This window comes from Panthera pardus, unplaced genomic scaffold, assembly GCF_024362965.1.
Source record: "Panthera pardus isolate Hobbes unplaced genomic scaffold, ASM2436296v1 HiC_scaffold_20, whole genome shotgun sequence".
Taxonomy (NCBI): domain Eukaryota; kingdom Metazoa; phylum Chordata; class Mammalia; order Carnivora; family Felidae; genus Panthera; species Panthera pardus.
This window is the reverse complement of record NW_026526766.1, coordinates 30,648,415-30,667,898: the sequence shown is the minus strand read 5'-3', so window position 1 is coordinate 30,667,898 and position 19,484 is coordinate 30,648,415. Positions and strand designations below refer to the sequence as shown.

The window sequence follows — 19,484 nt, the reverse complement described above, 5'->3', positions numbered from 1 at the left end:
AAAAATTCATTCTGAATTTGAAAAAAATCAATCTAATTATTTGGACTCAAATTATTTCAATATTCACTTTGTTTCAATGGTCTGGAACTGAACCCACGGTATCAGAAAACTCAATATTGTTTTATGTCTTTTTTTATAGAATTTTTTTAAATGTTTATTTATTTTGACAGAGAGAGAAAGTGGGGAAGGGGCAGAGAGAGAAAAACCCAAGTAGGCTCCATGCTGTCAGTGAAGAACCCGATGCAGGGCTCAGTCCCACGAACCATGAAATCATGACCTGAGCTGAAATCAAGAGCCAGACACTTAACCTACTGAGCCACCCAGGCGCTCCTAAAGACTCCATATTGTTAAAATATAAATCCTTCCCAGACTATCCTAAAGACCCAAGACTATCTCAACCAGAATTTTAAGCAAAGTTATAGAAAAAATGGACAGGAGATTCTAAAATTTATATGGAGGGGCGCCTGGGTGCCTTAGTTGGTTAAGCATCTGACTCTTGATTTCAGCTCAGGTCATAATCTCACAGTTCCTGGGATCAAGCCCCTTGTTGGGCTCTGCACTGACAGCGTGGAGCTTGCTTGGGATTCATTCTTTCTCTCTCCTCCCCACCTCCACCTACTCTGCCTCTCCCCCTGCTCTCCCCCCAAAATAAATAAACTTAAGAAAAATACAATTTACATGGAAACAACAAAGAATGTACAATAATCCAAATAATTTTGAAATGAAAAACATATTTGGAGAACTAAATATTCAATATTTGGTAAGTTTTCACAAAGCTACATAATCAAGGTGTGCTATATTCAAACAGACCCATTAAACAGAACAGACTCCAGATCTAGAACTACAGAAATGTGGTCAATTTGTCTTTGACAAAGGTGCCAAGGCAGTTGAATGGAAAAGTAATCTTCCAGAAAATGGTGTCAACATAACTAGACATAGAAATGCAAAAAATGAACCACAACTCTTATTTCACATCATATGGAGAAATTAAAGAAAACATAGGAGGAAGAAAACATAGGAGGAAACAAGAAAACATAGGAGGAAATTTTACTGACCTTAGATTAGGTAAAACTTTCTTTAAAAAGATACAAAAACCATAAAATATAAAAGAAAAACCAATGATACATTTAAAAACTAATGAAAAACTCTGCTCTTCCAAGACACTATTAAAAAAATTAGAAAAAGCATACGATAGGTAGAAAACGTTAACAAAGTATTTATCTGATAATGGTCTTATATCTAGATTACATGAAGAATTCTTCCACCTCAGTTAAGACCAAAAAGAATAAAAGAAACACCCTAATTTTTAAAGAATGGGCTAAAGATTTAAACAGACCTGAAAAAGGAAAATATATGAATAGCCACAAAGCCCATTAAAAGATGTTCAACTTCATTAATTATCAGAAAAATACAAATTAAAACCCAGTAAGATACAAAGACACCCACTAGAATCTTAAATAAAAAAAAAACAAAACTTACAATACCAAATGTTGGTGAGGATGTGGAGCAACTAGAACTATGATACATACACCCCTAAAGGGTATGCAAACTGGCACAGTCACACTGGAAATATCTGGCAGTTTCTTATGAAGTTACTCTAAGACCAATAGCACCATACTTCTGGGTATTTACACAGGAGAAATGAAAACAAATGTCTACACGAAGACTCATACCTAAATGGACAGAGCAACTTTATTCCTAACAGCCCAAAAGGAAAAAACCTCTATTCTATCAACTGGGATATACATGGAAGATAAACTGTGGTAGATGCATGCAAAGGCATACTAGTTAGGAATAAAAAATGATCCGTACAAAAACATGCATAAATCCCAAAATCTACATGAAAAAAGAAAAAAGTAAATACTATATGATGTACATAAAATTCTAACAGGAAAAAACTATTGCGATAGAAAGTAGATCACTGGTTGACAGAGCCAGGGAGAGGGTTCAGGAAAAAATGACTACAAATACCTACAAGGAAACTTTTCGGAGTAACAGCAATATTTTATCATTATTTGGTGGCAGTAATCACCTACAGGCATCTCTAAAACTCACAATTATACACTTAAAGCTACTGACTTTTACTCTGTTAATTATACCCCAATACAATTTAAAAATTAAAAAGGAAGGAGAAAACAGAATTGCATTCTTGAGGAAATCACATGGTAAGTTCTGCTCACCCAATGAGACCAGGTGGCTGTAGTTCTCCAGCATCACATCTCTGTATAGGGTTCTTTGAGCAGGATCCATCTGGTGCCACTCCTCCTGGGTGACCTCCACAGTCACGTCCTTGAATGACACTGATACCTGTAATAACACACTTTCTATTCAATCTGAGGGGCTCAAAAACCGGTAATATGGAAAATGCCTTGGAAAACTAATACATATTATGTTTACTGTTGAGAATTTAAAACAAAATTTTATAAAGTATGCCTATTATGGCCCTATCATTATCTTACACTAGAATTATGCTAAGCAAAATTAGGCAGAGAAAGACAAATATCATATGACCTCACTCATATGAGGACTTTAAGATACAAAACAGATGAACATAAGGGAAGGGAAGCGAAAATAATATAAAAACAGGGAGGGTTACAAAACATAAAAGACTCTAGGGGCACCTGGGTGGCTTATTGAGTGTCCGACTTCAGCTCAGGTCATGGTCTCACAACTCATGGGTTCGAGCCCTGAGTCGGGCTCTGTGCTGACAGCTGAGAGCCTGGAGCCTGCTTGGGATTCTGTGTCTCCCTCTCTCTCTGCCCCTAACGCACACTTGCATTCTGTCTCTGTCTCTCTCAAAAATAAGTAAACATTAAAACATAAGACACTCTTAAATATGGAGAACAGAGGGTTACTGGAGGGGTTGCGGGAGGGGATGGGCTAAATGCGTAAGGGGCATTAAGGAATCTACTCCTGAAATCATTGTTGCACTATATGCTAACTTGGATGTAAATTTAATACATATATATATATATATATATATATATATATATATATGAATACACAGATGGAATTTTACACTGCATTGTTGGTTACATGATTTTGAAACACAAAAGGGAGGTCTAAAACTGATGTATATAATCATTGCAATCACACACATAATCAGAGCAAATTTTGAAGACAGAAAGAAGCCAGATTCTAAAACTTATATGAAGAGGTAAAGGGGGACTTAGAATATCCAATATCCAATCAATTATGAAAAAAGTTTGGGGGATTCACATTACTGATTTCAAGACTTACCTTAGGGGCGCCTGGGTGTTTCAGTTGGTTAAGCATCCAACTTCAGCTCAGGTCTCATGATTCATGATCTCATGGTTCATGAGTTTGAGCCCTGTATCAGGCTCTGTGCTGACAGCTCAGTCTGAGCCTGCTTCAGATTCTGTTTCTCTCTCTTGTTTTGCCCCTCCCCTGCTCACACTGTGTGTGTCTCTCTCTCAAAAATAAACATTGAAAAAAAAAAAAAAAAAAAAACTTCTCTTGAAACAACAGTAATCTAGGCAGTATGATGTTAGCAAAAGGACTAACACAGATAAGAAGAGAATACAGATTCCAGAAACAGAACCACAAAGAATATAAAGTCAAATAATTCCCAAAAGAGGTGCCAAAGGAATTCAGTGGAGAAGGTGTATTCTTTGCAACAAATGTTAGACATACGTAAACAACATTTGCAACAACAACGCAAACAACATTTGCAACAAATGTCAGACTATGTAAACAAAACTAAATAAATAATCTTGGCCTATCCCTTGTGCCATAAGAAAAAATGAACTCAAAATGATCATAGACCTATAAAACTTCTAGAAACCGGAGAGGAAATCTTTGTGACTTTGGCTTAGGAAAAGATTTTTTACATATGACCAAGACCAAAAAAAAGCATAAATAATAAAAGCAAAAAGATTAAAGATTTTGAAAAGTTGATTAAAACACTTCTGCTCTTTGAAAGACACATGGTAAGAGACACAGGAGACTTATGACCATTTAATAAACTGATTTGATATTCAAAATCTTCACATAAAAATCCCCCAATAACAATAACAATAACAGGCAATAACCAATAACAGGCAATTTTTCTCATATAAAATACAGGGGGAAAAACATTAGCCAAAGAAAAAAAATAAGTAAAAATGTGTCCTATACTTATAGGCTAATATAACCACAACACCAAAATTGGAAAGGAACACATGAAAAATTAGGCTCACCTAAATTACGATACAGAAATAAGTACCAGCAGAAAGATCACAGCCAACATGTATACAAGCAATTCACCAGCAAGGGTGTGTACAGGAAATCGACAATATTTAAAAATTCATAATGCTATTCACAATACTTACAGATTAAAGGAAACAAGCTATGTCTTTATTTCAATAGATATAGAAAAAATTCTCAATATAATTCAAAGCACATTCATGACTCAACTGAAATCTAACCCAACTGGTAACTGGAGGGAATATAATCATCAACAAAGGTTACCTACCCAGAACCAACAACAAACATTAAGAGCTAATATTGAAACTGTATATTTTCTCCCAAAACTAGCTTTATCCCTATTTCTCTTTTTCCATCTAATGTACAGACCCTTATAAGCCCCATTAAAATCAATACAGTGCTGGGGCGCCTGGGTGGCTCAGTAGGTTAAGCGTCCGACTTCATCTCGGGTCATGATCTCACGGTTGGTGGGTTCGAGCCCCACGTCGGGCTCTGTGCTGACAGCTCAGAGCCTGGAGCCTGCTTCAGATTCTGTGTCTCTCTCTCTCTCTCTGCCCCTCCCCCATTCATGCTCTGTTTCTATCTCAAAAATAAATAAACATAAAAATTTTTTTAAAAATAAATAAATAAAATAAAATCAATACAGTGCAATGTGGAGAAAGAATAAAGAGCTCACCTGAGATGTGTTCATGCTGCTGCTCTTGGGAAAGTGCAGAGGGCTGTACAGACTCAGCTGGGAGGCCTGGGGAAGAACGCGCAGAGACACATGTCCATGTAAGACTCAGAAAACATCATGTGGCCTAAGACCTACAGCTTTTCACTGGCTAAACAAATTTTTCTGCGGTTAAATGATAACTTAGTGGGTTTTTTTTTTTCTGAATGATCAACAGAAACAACGCAAGAACTAGTATTCATTTAATGCATAAAGTACATGAAGGATAAGGCATTGCTCCTTCATTAAAATTAACAAAATATTCAGGCTGTATCACTTAACTATTTTCCTAGTAACATTGCTTAGCTCTTAAAAGAGAAAATCCACAGAAAGCCCAATAAAAGGACTATGGAATGCTTTAAGGCAAGAATTTTTCATTAACTTTCACTGGGTTACAGTTTCTCAAAGGGTCCTTTTCATAAGATGCTTTTGATGACTTACCAGTGAGAAAGTGAACTGCACTGTGTTTTCCTCCTGGCTCTGCCACAAAATAGGTGTCACCTGACAAGTCACCACTAACATCCAATTTCTTTACAGCTTCTAAGAGTCTGTAGCAGATAACCAAGGAAAGCCTTCATTAGCCCTTATTTTAGGATTCTCTGAGTTCAAGATAAGTCAATATTGTTACTTGTGGTGATGGTCACTTGTGAAGGACACGTATGAGAGCAGTGCAGCATCCGTAAACAGTGAAGAATGAAGGGAATGACGGCCATTTAGCAAGAGTGGTATCAAAACAAACGCAGGAAACCTCATTTAAAATGGGAGTCAGGAAGCCCTGAATGGGGAGCTCTCACACATGCTCCTTTTCCTGCATGAACAAGGTTAAGAATCATCTTACTTTGCACATAGGAATTTGATTTCCTACTTTTAAGAAAAAGACGGAAGATCCCTCCCCAACCCAGCAAATAGGTACTAACCACTGGCTTGCAGCCAATAAGTGCCACAACCGCAAACTCTTGTTCTTTTCCAATGGACTTTTATTCCAAACCCTCCCCATTTTCCTCCCAAAACCTAGTGAAAGTTTACCTTCCCTTTGTCTCTTTGGACTTGCCTATGGTTTGCCATAGTTTGCTTGTCCCCCATTGCAATTCCTCTGCTATTCCCAAATAAACTCAATTTCCTGGTAAAATAACTGGCTATTTTTAAGTTTTGACAACAGGACACAATTTCCACCCTCTGGCTGGTTACCCCTTAACCCCAGATCTCACCCTCACAAGTGCAAGTTCCTGAGCAACATACTTCTGGGCCACCCCAGCTTCCTCTTCTCAAAGGTGGCCCAGATCCCCCACCATCACACAGTGTGGTGGCTTCTGGATGTGGCAACATCTCCAAATCTGAGCAGGGAGGATCAAGAACTACTTCTGACAGCTCTGCTTTTTGCTTCTGCTCTTAAGGTCTAGCGAGGAGGATAAGAACAGGGATGCTGTTGGCACAAAAACAGACACATAGACCAATGGAATAGAATAGAAACCCCAGAAATAGACCCACAAACGTATGGCCAACTCATCTTTGACAAAGCAGGAAAGAACATCCAATGGAAAAAAGACAGTCTCTAACAAATGGTGCTGGGAGAACTGGACAGAAACATGCAGAAGGTTGAATCTAGACCACTTTCTCACACCATTCACAAAAATAAACTCAAAATGGATAAAGGACCTGAATGTGAGACAGGAAACCATCAAAACCTTAGAGGAGAAAGCAGGAAAAGACCTCTCTGACCTCAGCCATAGCAATCTCTTACTCGACACATCCCCAAAGGCAAGGGAATTAAAAGCAAAAGTGAATTACTGGGACCTTATGAAGATAAAAAGCTTCTGCACAGCAAAGGAAACAACCAACAAAACAAAAAGGCAACCAACGGAATGGGAAAAGATATTTGCAACTGACATATCGGACAAAGGGCTAGTATCCAAAATCTATAAAGAGCTCACCAAACTCCACACCCGAAAAACAAATAACCCAGTGAAGAAATGGGCAGAAAACATGAATAGACACTTTTCTAAAGAAGACATCCGGATGGCCAACAGGCACATGAAAAGATGTTCAACGTCGCTCCTTATCAGGGAAATACAAATCAAAACCACACTCAGATATCACCTCACGCCAGTCAGAGTGGCCAAAATGAAGAAATCAGGAGACTATAGATGCTGGAGAGGATGTGGAGAAACGGGAACCCTCTTGCACTGTTGGTGGGAATGCAAATTGGTGCAGCTGCTCTGGAAAACAGTGTGGAGGTTCCTCAGAAAATTAAAAATAGACCTACCCTATGACCCAGCAATAGCACTGCTAGGAATTTATCCAAGGGATACAGGAGTACTGATGCATAGGGGCACTTGTACCCCAATGTTTATAGCAGCACTCTCAACAATAGCCAAATTATGGAAAGAGCCTAAATGTCCATCAACTGATGAATGGATAAAGAAATTGTGGTTTATATACACAATGGAATACTACGTGGCAATGAGAAAAAATGAAATATGGTCTTTTGTAGCAACGTGGATGGAACTGGAGAGTGTGATGCTAAGTGAAATAAGCCATACAGAGAAAGACAGATACCATATGGTTTCACTCTTATGTGGATCCTGAGAAACTTAACAGAAACCCATGGGGGAGGGGAAGGGAAAAAAAAAAAAAAAAAAAAAGAGGTTAGAGTGGGAGAGAGCCAAAACATAAGAGACTCTTAAAAACTGAGAACAAACTGAGGGTTGATGGGGGGTGGGAGGGAGGGGAGGGTGGGTGATGGGTATTGAGGAGGGCACCTTTTGGGATGAGCACTGGGTGTTGTATGGAAACCAATTTGACAGTAAATTTCATATATTAAAAAAATAAATTAATTTAAAAAAAAAACAAAACAAACAATTGGCCAGTCCACAATCACATCCATGCAAGCACACATCCCTTCCTTCATCCATCCATTCATTCATACTAATGTTTCATCTCCCCATAGGTGTAAAGTAACATCAATAAAATCAGTATTCTTTAGAATTCTCAGCAGAAGTCACATTTTGAATATCTGAAAAGTTCTAAGAAACTATAAATGCCATAGAAAAACTTCTTTTTTCTAAACTTAAATAATTTTCCCACTGCAAGAATACATTTTTTTTTTTGGCCACACTATTTAAAGAAAAATTTTAGTACCTTGGGTTCATCATTCTGTGTTTCTCTCAGAAGTTCCCTTTGCTGAAATCAATAAAGGGTAGCATGTAAAATATATTTTTGAAAGGACAAACTTTTAAAATAATTTAAATACCATTGGTGTTCCTTACCCTGCTCAGTTCACTGAGGTGTTCCTTAGGGATAGAAAAGAAAAGAGAAACAACATTAGTGAATAGGGATGTAAGTGAGTGAACATCTGTAAGAAAGTGTACCTTGCATTGTGCTGCTGCAAATTAAAAAATAAATATGTTTCTCATGAATGCAAAAAAAAAAAAAAAAAAAAAAAGAACAGGGATGCTGTTCCTGGAGACCTCAATTCGAACATCACAAGAGCTGCTTTGTTCTAAAATAAATTTGTTTCCCAAGATCTGGGACCTGGGTCAGGGAAACAAATTCACTTTAGGGCTACAAACTTGACTCTTGGAATTCACTGTGATTTCAGACAATCTGCCACTGCAGGAAAAGCTAGGAGCCTCTATCTGAACCAAGGATTCTGATGAGGCACCAGAAATTCCAGACTACATATGACAATGTTCTAAGTCCATTCACATTCTCCTTCAATTTTATCGCTGGGTGTTCAGGGACAGGTCACTCTGCTAGGTGCTGTGAAGGCTGTATTGGTGGTTTTAGGCAGGTGTGATATTTAGACGAGGCCTGAGATTTAAAGCACACCTGCCCTTAAATCAGAGCTTCCTCACAGCTAGCTTGTAACCTGAGCACATGGCTCTGCCAACCTCAGCCTCGTTTGCTTCCTTTTCTTTTTTAAATGTGGATAGTTAGCCAACCTCATAAAATGGTTGTGATGTTTACATAAGCCACCCAGTGAATAGAAGTGTGTCTTCCGAATATAATAGCAGTTGCCACTTCTGAGTTGGCTGTTTGCTTTACAGGTAATAACTTCTCTAACTCGCATAACAAACATTATTTTCAGAAGAGAAACCGGACGCTTACTCTGGTTCCTTCGGCCGCCCCTGCCTACAAGGGTAACAGAACTGGAATTTACCCCGGGTCTTTCTAGGTCCAGAAATCGGGTTCTCACCGCAGAAAGCTCTTCCGCGCTTTCGGGCTCACGGTGGGAATTATAAACAAGTTTTCCCTTCCCGCCGCCATGGGCTTTTCTCGAACCGAGGGTCTCTGCATACCCAACCCCTCACCTGCTTCTGGCGTCATTCAGCCCCACCTGTGCCCCAGGTGCCCAATGGGGACCAGGGGTCCCCCAGAGGTCTTTGATGGCTCAAGCATTTAGAGTCCGGCCTGGGGAATTCCCGAGGCTTCTATTCCTTTCTCCCCGGCCACAAGCCCCCTCCTCCATGCTGGTCCCAAAGCCTCCCAGATTTCGCATCAGCCCCATGCGCTCACTTGAGGTTGGAACCCAGGCCATCGCGCCACCTGACCACCGGACCGCGGAAAGCACTGACGCAAAGAGGTAGGATAAGGTAAGTACATGCGCAGATGGAGCCCGGATCGGTTCCCAGGATGCTGCGCGACGAGCCAGGTCCATACCGCCAGACTACATTTCCCGTAAAGCTCCGCTCCCGCGCCTTGAAGTGACCTGGCAGCGTATCCTCTATCTGAACAGTTGAAAGATGTGATCTTGACGATCTCTCCTTCCCAGGTTTTCTCAGAATCGCCAAACGTTAGGGCTTAAACTTGAAGTTTACCGCCAAATACAATACGTGGTCCTCGATCAAATCCCGATTGAATAAACAACAGCTGTCAAAGGCTTTGGAGACTGTCGAGGAAATCTGAATAGGCACTGGGTTGCTCTTAGGTGTAAAAATAATTGAGATCACATATGAAAACGAGCTGTCTCTCTCAAAAATATTTTTTTTAATTTTAATAAAAATAAAATAATATTTAAAGCTGCCAAGAGAATTTAGATTTGTAGAGGTATCTATTGGGAATAAGGCTGTGAAACTTAAGTAAAATAATTTAAAATGAAGCACAGTAGTACTAAATTTAAAAGATTTTCTCCTTTACCCCAAATTCCAGTTAGGCTCCTTTATACCTTCTTTTCAACTAGGTCTATCAACTTTGCCCTATAAATACTTGAACAAAATTCTAAGTCTCTAACAGCTCAAGGTCACATACTTAGGATGACACTAAGAGTGTTTTTAGAGGGCCTGCCTGAAAAACTCAAGGCTGCCAAAAGAATTTGTTCCAGCCAACACCTGAAGGACCCCTGTCTCTCAGTCTCTGTAGGAGGGTAAGAGCCTAATTTCAACGAGTGCCAGTTAGCAAATCCAGGTGGATTTCAAATGGACCAATTCTCCCTTCTGCTTTTTGTAATTTTTCACTTCCCTCATTCTACTGAGCTCCAACTCACCCCCTTTCTGTTCCCTCCTTCTTCCTTTAAAACTCCCAGTCACCTCTGTACAAATTGAAGTTGAGTTCAGTTCTCTCTGGAATCTGTTCCCTGTCGCAATTGGATATTACCAGTTTACCAACTAAAATCTGTTGTTTAATAGCTTTATCTTTAACATACAAAAGAATGGTATCTGTAATCTGCAGGGCTTACTCAGGAAAGAAAGAAAAAAAAGCAAATAAATTTTTCAAAAGTACATAATACATACAAATATACACAACCCAAAATAAGAAAATGGTTATCATGCAAATTACTCACATCCCAGAGATGACTCTACTTAAATCATGTGAGCATTCTCTTATTACCGAATTAGGGACATATGGTCATTATATTATAGGAACTTTGTTTTTACTAAGTTACACCTACTTAGAATATTTTGGGTGTTAAATAACAAAAATTCAACCAACTACATTTTAAAGATGTAAAATTGATTCATTAATTGATTCATGAATCAGACAGGACCCCATCTAGCAAATAGAGGGGAATTCCAAAGGGCTACAGAAAATGAAAGGTTATTAAAGGCAGAACAACAAAGTCATAAACAGAAAAAAAAATTATTTTGGGTGAGGTATCTTCCTTTGGGGACAAACGAGTCTTATTAGGTGGATTACCTCATCTTCTTTTGGGGAATAGAGAGGGCCTATGTGACAGATTACCTTACTGTTGCTGACCAGAAAAGTCCTGACTGACTGGCTAAGACTACATTTCTGGAGGAAGTTGAAACTGCAATTAGGTTAGGATTTAAGCCCCAGTGGTCTGGCATAAATGACTCCACTTTGAGCCTGTGGTTTTCTTTTTCTTTTTTTTTTTTTTTTTAACGTTTATTCATTTTTGAGACAGAGAGAGACAGAGCATGAACAGGGGAGGAGCAGAGAGAGAGGGAGACACAGAATCTGGAACAGGCTCCAGGCTCTGAGCTGGCAGCACAGAGCCTGACGTGGGGCTCGAACTCACGGACCGTGAGATCATGACCTGAGCCGAAGTCGGACGCTTAACCAACCAAGCCACCCAGGCGCCCCTGTGGTTTTCTTTTTAACAGCATATCTTGGGTAAATATTTTATGGCATCAATTATTTATGACAATGATAAATAGATTTTTCAAATTAGATCTTATTCACTAGGGGAAAAAAAGAAATAGAGTCATTAAAAAGTTAGTATGATCTATGAGAACACAAACATAAAGTTTTAGTCCTGACATTAAGAAGAATTTGAGGGGTGCCTGGGTGGCTCAATCGATTGAGCGTCAGACTTCGGCTCAGGTCATGATCTCATGGCTTGTGAGTTCAAACCCCCGTTGTGCTCTGTGCTGACAGCTCAGAGCCTGGAGCCTGCTTTGGATTCTGTGTCCCCCTCCCTCTCTGCCCCTCCCCTGCTTACAATTGTTCTCTCTCCCCCTCTCTCAAAAATAAAAAAATATCAACAAAATTAAAAAAAAAAAATGGGTGCCTGGATGGCTTAGTAGGTTGAGCGTCTGGCTTTGGTTCAGGTCATGATCTTGCGGCTTGTGGGTTCAAGCCCCGTGTCGGGCTCTGTGCTGACAGCTCGGAGCCTGGGACCTGTTTCAGATTCTATGTCTCCCTCTCTGTATTCTCCTCCCCCACTCGTGCTCTTTCTCTCAAAAATAATTAACATTAAAAAAAATTAAAAAAAGAACTTGAATAAATGTCAATTTTCTGTAATGAGAACACTAAATAGTCCTTGACAATATTCAGATTAGAATCTCAAAACATTTTTAAGCTTGTTTTCTCTCTTCAACATTTTTTCTCACTTTTTAACCTAAAGGAACTATTCCAATCATCATTAGGACAAAAATAAACAATATAATGATCAGAGAAGTGTTGAAAGACACAGCAATGTCTCTCACACATTAATGCTATTGGTAAAACATTGAACAATTCTCTTGCAACAATACAGGTCCAAGAAAAGAAATAATGAGAAGGTGACATGTGTTTGGGCTGGCTTTCAGAGCAGTGGGCCAGAGAACCTTCAACCACCTCCTTAGGATAGCAAGGAGGCCAAAGTAGGGCCATACCCACAATATTCATGTAAAACAACTTCCAACATGTAAATGTTTCTAGGAAATTACTAAATTATTCAAGAAAACATGTTTAATAAATATAGACATATAAATATAAAGCCCTCAGCACCTTCCCTAGGAAATACCTGTCCCCACCCTTATCCCATCCCTGAGATCCCCAACTCAGACCTGGGATGTACTCTGTCACTCCCCTCTTCCCAGTCAGTGCTGTGGGTATAGTCGAGACAGGGCTTTTTGGGAGAGGAGCCCAGGAAAGGGGTAAGGGACCAGCTCTGGGCTTCCTTGGCAATCTTCCCGCCTGCCTGGCTCTACAGGATCTGGGACTCAAAAGCAAAAAGACAGGTGGCAATGAGCTCACACTTACTGATCATCTGCTATGTGTCATAAAGAACTCCAGATACTTGGTGTTTGCCTTCCATTTCATCTTCTCAACAACCATCCAAGGTGGGTATCATCCTCAGGTGATCTTTATCAGGAAAGAGACCTTTAGGAGAAGGGACTGGGGTGATTCTCAGACGTGAAGCTGGTCTATTACAAATCTGTCCCTCCCAACTAGGGGAGGTCTGTTCTCAAGCTTCACTGTGTCTGGTTGCTCTTCACCCAAAGAAAGCTCACCATAAGGGGCTGGGCTTTCATTTTTACTGACATGGAGCCCCTGAGCTAAGACCAGGAGTATGAGAGTATCAATGGTCAAAGGAATGCCCACAGAGAGAAACAGAAATGCTAGTCATATGAAAACACAAAACCTCTCATTTCTGGCAGGGAAAAAGAAGCATCCTGAAGGAAGCATCCTGAAGGCGGTTCAATACTGGTAAAGTTAGACATGCACTGAGGGACTCAAAGTCTGCTGAGCTCAAGGGCCCAGATTATATGCAGTCCCATTTCCAGAGGGCCTGTAGTACACTGGGATCTGTGGGCAGGCCTGCTGTTTCTGTTGCCATCGCTGCAGAGTTTGTTACTGGCATTATCAGAGTTCATAATAAGAAAATATCGTATACAGGGTCTCAAGTGAATAGAAGGGACTGTGAGAGATGAAATGAGAGATGAGAAGATTTGGGGTTTTCTGGGAAGACACTGGGGGTTACAATAAACTATCTCACTGAGAGAGAGTTCAGCCACAGCCCTTTCTATGCTTGCAGGTGAACAACAGGCGATGCAAGTGGGAACTAATGAGAGGTGCCAGGGCCAGCCTTTCCCTCCATCTCCTATCTCAGGTGGTGCCAGGGGAGGAGATTGGGAAAGGTTTGTCCCCTTCCACTTTTGGAAACAGAACAGGAGCTGAAAGGAAGAAGGGGTTACAACTTCCTTTTCCATCCAGAAAATTGAACTAGGGATAAGAAGGTTTGAGTCTTGTCCAGGTTCCAGCACCAACTTACTATGTAACTTCAGCAAAGTCACTCCACATCCTTGGACTTCTATTCTTCCTCTGTGAATCAGAGATAAAGCACTCTTCACAGAATGATTACAGGTGGGAATCAGACTGATAGAAATCACTTTGAGTGGCACAGCAGGGTGCCAGTATCTGTCCCATATAGGGGTGTGTACATGAGGGTGCCTTGTGCTAAACTCTACCTCCCCCAGACTCTCTCCTTCTCAATGCCTCTCCTGTCTCTCCTTTCCCTTTCCCCCTCTCTTAGACAGAATGGTCTCTCACTTCTTCCTGCAGGAAAAAGTAAAAGGAGAAGGAGATTCACACTCCCCCATTCCTTGCCCCCACTTAGCTTTCAGGGGGAAGTGAAGTGCTAAGCACCTTTAAAATCTATTTTCCCAGAGATTTAGAGTATGATGACAGTCTGTTTTCAAGATACTGTCTTTCATTTGTTTTTACTCTAAAGGACTTTATGCCTCTACCAAGGAATGAGACACTTCTGCTGTGACTAAAATATCCTCAACAGCTGAATACTTTGTAGGAAATAAGAAACCTAAAATAAACCTGAGGCACCTAGGTGGCTCAGTCGGTTGAGCATCTGACTCAATTTCAGGTCGAGTCATGACCCCAGGGTCCTGGAATCAAGCCCCACATCAGGTGTGCTGAGCATGGAGTCCATTTGGGTGTCTCTCTCTCTCTCTCTCTCTCTCTCTCTCTCTCTCTCTCTCTCCTTCTGCCTCTCTCCCCCACTCTCTCTCTCTAAAAAAAATAAATAGGGGCTCCTGTGTGGCTAAGTTGGTTAAGCATCTGACTTCAGCTCAGGTTCATGAGTTTGAGCCCCATGTCTGCCTCTATACCGACAGCTCAGAGCCTGGAGCCTGCTTCAGATTCTATGTCTCCCTCTCTCTCTGCCTCTCTCTCTCTCTCTCTTTCTCTCTGTCTCAAAAATAAACATTTTTTTAAAAATTAAAAATAAATAAAAATTAAAATTAAATTAGAAAATGGAAAACTAAACATAAACATGTTTGCCTCACTTTCCTCTTAAAAAGGAGCTTGTGGGAAGGTGCAAAGCCCTGTGATATTGGCCATTCCAAGATGGGAGAGCAAAAAATAAATAAAATAAAACCCTAAATTCTTATTAAACTCTCTTATCTCTGGACTTTTCTTCCATTGAAATCATGAACCAGGCTGAGTTTATTCTGAAGATGACTGCAGAACTCTGTAACAGAAAGGGAAGTGTGTCATGTACCTATCTGGAAGACTCCTGTAGATAGACATCTGTTGCCACCATCTTTGAACAGAGGTCAGTATCTCACTATAGCTGTAGGCAAGTTCTAGGTATTTAAGTGTTTCATTGAGAACCCACTCATATCCCTTACTTCTCTGTCAGTGAGATCTCCCAAGGCATCTTTAAGGATACAAGGGACACATATACTTCTATGTGATAGAAGATCATTATAAAGATGCATAGGGATATGAAGAGTTATGAGAAATTCTCTCATCTGCCTATCTGTGATTGCAGAACCCAGGCCTTTTAGAAAACAGGGACACCTGAGTGGCTCAGTCCATTAAATGTCTGACTTTGGCTCAGGTCATGATCTTGCCGTTCATGGGTTTGAGTTCTGCCTCAGGCTCTGTGCTGACAGCTTGGAGCCTGGAGCCTGCTTCAGATTCTGTGTCTCTTTCTCAGCCCCTTCCCCACTTGTTCTCTGTATGTCTCTCAAAAATAAACAAACATTAAACAAAAAATTTAGAAAAGAGATCATTATTTGAGACATAGCTTGATCCTCAGTGATACAATTTCTTACATACAGGTAGCATTTCTATTTCCCAAGAACTATAACAAATGTGATTGGACCACTCAGAAACAATTGTTCCACATGGTATCTCTGGCTTCATAGAATAAGCACGGCTTGAATGCAATTTCATTACCTCACTGACTCCCAGTCAAGGAACTAACTGCCTGTGGGAGGTGCCATAAATACTGCATGAGAATATATTTAAATCTCCAATACATAGAGAACAACAGCCCAAGATTATAGGTTTTTAAATCAATTTCACTATAGTCAGAAAAACATTCTCTAACCTTTCAATCTTTAGAATTTGTTTCAAATTTCTTTGTGGCCCAAAATACGGTCTGTCTTTGTAAGTGTTTTGCATATATTTGAAAAGAATGTGTATTCTGAAGTTGTTCAGTATAGTTTTCTACATAGATCTACATATAGTTTTCTATATCCTTTCTAGAGCTACTTCTTTGCTACTTTTTTCTATTGGTTACTGAGAGAAGGGTGTCAAATTCCCAAGGAAGATTGTGTCTTTGTTTCTCTTTTTAGTCTCTGTTTTTGCACTGTATATTTTGAAGTTTTCCTATTAGGTATGTATATACATATTTATGACTATGTCCTCCTGATAATTTGATGCTTTCTCACACGAATTGTTTCTTTTTATCTCTGGCAATACCCACGGTGTTGAGTCCTACTTTAGTAAGCTGTATCAGGTTTCTCATGCTTGGTGTTTACAGAGTATGCTCTATCACTATTCACATTTCTACTTTCAATCAACCTGTGTCTTTGCAGTTAAAATACCTCTCTTAGACAAAATATAATTGGAACTTGCTTTTTTATCCAGCCTAAAAGCCTCCATCTTTTAGTTTGAGTGTTAGGTCCATTTACTATAATAACTGATATAGGTGAGCTTAAGTCTACAGCCTTGGGGTTTTTTTCCCCCTTCAGCACTTAAAGAAGTCATTCTCTCATAATGGTCTTTTTGAGGTCATTCAGATTTTAATTCTGATAAGAAGTCTACTGCCATTTCTAGGGATGTTCCCCATTATGGACCATGCATTTTTATTTCCTCTGTATTCTTTTTTTTTTTTTAAGATTTTATTTTTAGGGCACCTGGGTGGCTTAGTCGGTTAAGCATCAGACTTCGGCTCAGGTCATGATCTCACAGTTCGTGAGCTTATGCCCCACGTCAGGCCCTGCACTAAGCAGCTCAGAGCTGCTTCAGATACTGTGTCCCCTCTATCTCTCTGCCCCTCCCATACTTGTGCGCTCTTTCTCTCTCTCTCTCAAAAATAAACATTTTTTAAAAATATTTTGTTTTTAAGTAAACTCTACACCCAATGTGGGGCTTGAACTCACAACCCTGAGATCAAGAGATTGAGGCAGCCAGACACCCTTCCTCTGTATTCTTTTAACATTTTCTCTTTATATTTCATTTCAAGAGATTTTCTATGATATACCTAGGTGTAGTTTTATTCATATTTCTCAGCTTAGGTGTTGGGCTTTGGGGGCCTGTGATGTGATGTTTTTCACCAACCTTGAAAAATTTAGGCTATTATTTCTTCAGTTTGTCTTTCCTATTATCAAATACATATTTTGCCATTCTCCCTTCTTTCTCCCTTTGTGTTTCCAATTACACATGTTAGATCACTTGCTATTTTCCCACACATCACTAAGGCTCTGTTTCTAATTCTTCAATCTATTTCTACCTTTAATCTTTAGTTTGGATAATTTCTATTGATGTCTCTTCAAGTTCATGAACTTTTTCTATATTCACCAATAATTATCAAGCCCATCCAGTGATATTTTTTCATTTCACATATTCAACTTTTCAGTTCTAGAATTCCCTTTTTTATAATTATCATATATATCTCTGCTTAAGTTCTCCATCTGTTCACTCATTATGTCCATACCTATGTCTTTATATGAAAATAGCTGCTACAAAATACATAGGGACTAATTTCAGGATCTAAATCATCTTGGGTCTTTTCTATTGGCATTTTTTTCCCTTGGATTTGGGTCACATTATCATGTATTTAGTAATTAATGATTAGATGATGGACATTATGGATGATATATTGTAGAGATTCTGTTTTATATTTGTAGATCTTGAATTTTGTTCAGGCAGACAGTTGAGTTACTGGTGGATCCTTTTGACATGTAAGGCTTTGTTTTCATCTTTAATAAGATGTGTCTATTATAATATTGAACTTAATTCTAGGACATGGTCTTTCTCCAAGGTGTAATCTTATTTCTAAGGACTGACTTTTCTATGGTTTCACTGAAACACCAAGGTCCTATCTAGGTTTCTCTACTACAGCTGGCCAGAAGTGCTTACATCTTCCATCAGTGTCTAACAGCTGATACCGTAATTTAGTTCTCAGTCTCACAACAAACAACCTACAGTAAGCATCATGGAAACCTGGCCTGCATCCATTCAACCCTGCTCTTGGCCAAGGACCCATTTTGAATTAAAACCAGACCCCTGCCACCCCTCTCTCCCTCTACAACATATGTGTGCACACATGCACATATGCATACACACGTGCGCGCGCGCACGCACACACACACACACACACACACACACACACACAAACCAGAATTTCCTTGTCTTAAGAAACTTGTCCTACAAATTCCAGTTACTTCTTTAGTCCAGCAGGACCATTACCGCACTCGAGCTCCAACTCTTTGTACAAAACAGAAGAGTACCTTGTGAAGCAAAGGGCTAAGGGATTGAGGGACTAAAAATGTGCATTTCTGTTCTCTCAAGTATCCCTGGCCTGAAATGCCTATTTTACAATGCTTGAAAATAGTTGCTTCCTATTATGTCAACTTTTATGTCTGTTTTTGGTGATGGCCAGACTGATACAAGTAACTCTATCATTGGCAGAGCTGAAGTCTTAGCTATTGCATTTTTAAAAATTGTGATAAAATATATATAAGATAGGGGCACCTGGATTGCTTGGTCGGTAGAGCATGAAACTCTCGATCTCTGGGTTGTGAGTCTGAGACCCACAATCGGTGTAGAAGTTACTTTAAATTGCATTTAGGGCACCTGAGTGGTTCAGTCGGTTAAGCATCCAACTCTTGATTTTGGCTCAGGTCAGGATCTCATGGTTTGTGAGTTCGAGCCCTGCATCAGGCTCTGTGCTAACAGTATGGAGCCTGTTTAAGATTCTCTGTCTCCCTCTCTTTGCCCCTCCCCGGCTCACGATCTCTCTCTCTCAAAAATAAATAAGTAAACATTTTCTAAAACTGCATTTAAAATATACATAACATAGGGGCACCTGGGTGGCTCAGTCAGTTGAGAGTCTGGCTTTGGCTCAGGTCATGATCTCATGGTCTGTGGGTTTGACCCCCATGTGGAGCTCTGTGCTGACAGCTTGGAGCCTAGAGCCTGCTTCGGATTCTGTGTCTCCCTCTTTCTGTCTGCCCCTCCCCTGTTAGCATTCTGTCTCACTCTAAAAGAAAAAAACATTAAAAAATTTTTTTTAAATATACGTAACATGAAAATTACTTTAACCATTTTAAGTGTACGGTTCAGTGACATTAAGTACATTCGTATCATTGTACAACCATCACCACTATCCATCTCTAGAACTTCTTCAATATCCCAAACTGAAACACTGTATCTATTAAACAATGACACCTCATTTCCCTTTCTCCTAACCCCTGGCAACCACTATTCTGCCTCTGTCTTTATGAATTTGACTACTCTAAATACCTCATATACGTGGGATCATACAATATTTGCCCAATTTGTTGGGCTTATTTCATATAGCATAATGGCTTCGAGGCTTATCCATATGTAGCATGTCACAATTTCCTTCCTTTTTAAGGCTTAATAATATTCC

The 19,484-nt window shown here is 39.7% G+C and overlaps 1 protein-coding gene across 1 annotated transcript in view; it reads right to left on the bottom strand.

Annotated features, from left to right (window-relative positions):
• LOC109251643 (zinc finger protein 658B-like) overlaps positions 1 to 19,484 on the bottom strand; it is a 65,317-nt gene that overhangs the window by 34,666 nt on the left and 11,167 nt on the right. Inside the window, 3 exon segments of the mRNA XM_053907871.1 lie at positions 2,181 to 2,307; positions 4,883 to 4,948; positions 5,360 to 5,466. Of these exon segments, the coding sequence (XP_053763846.1) occupies positions 2,181 to 2,307; positions 4,883 to 4,948; positions 5,360 to 5,440 (274 nt within the window). The 5' untranslated portion in view covers positions 5,441 to 5,466.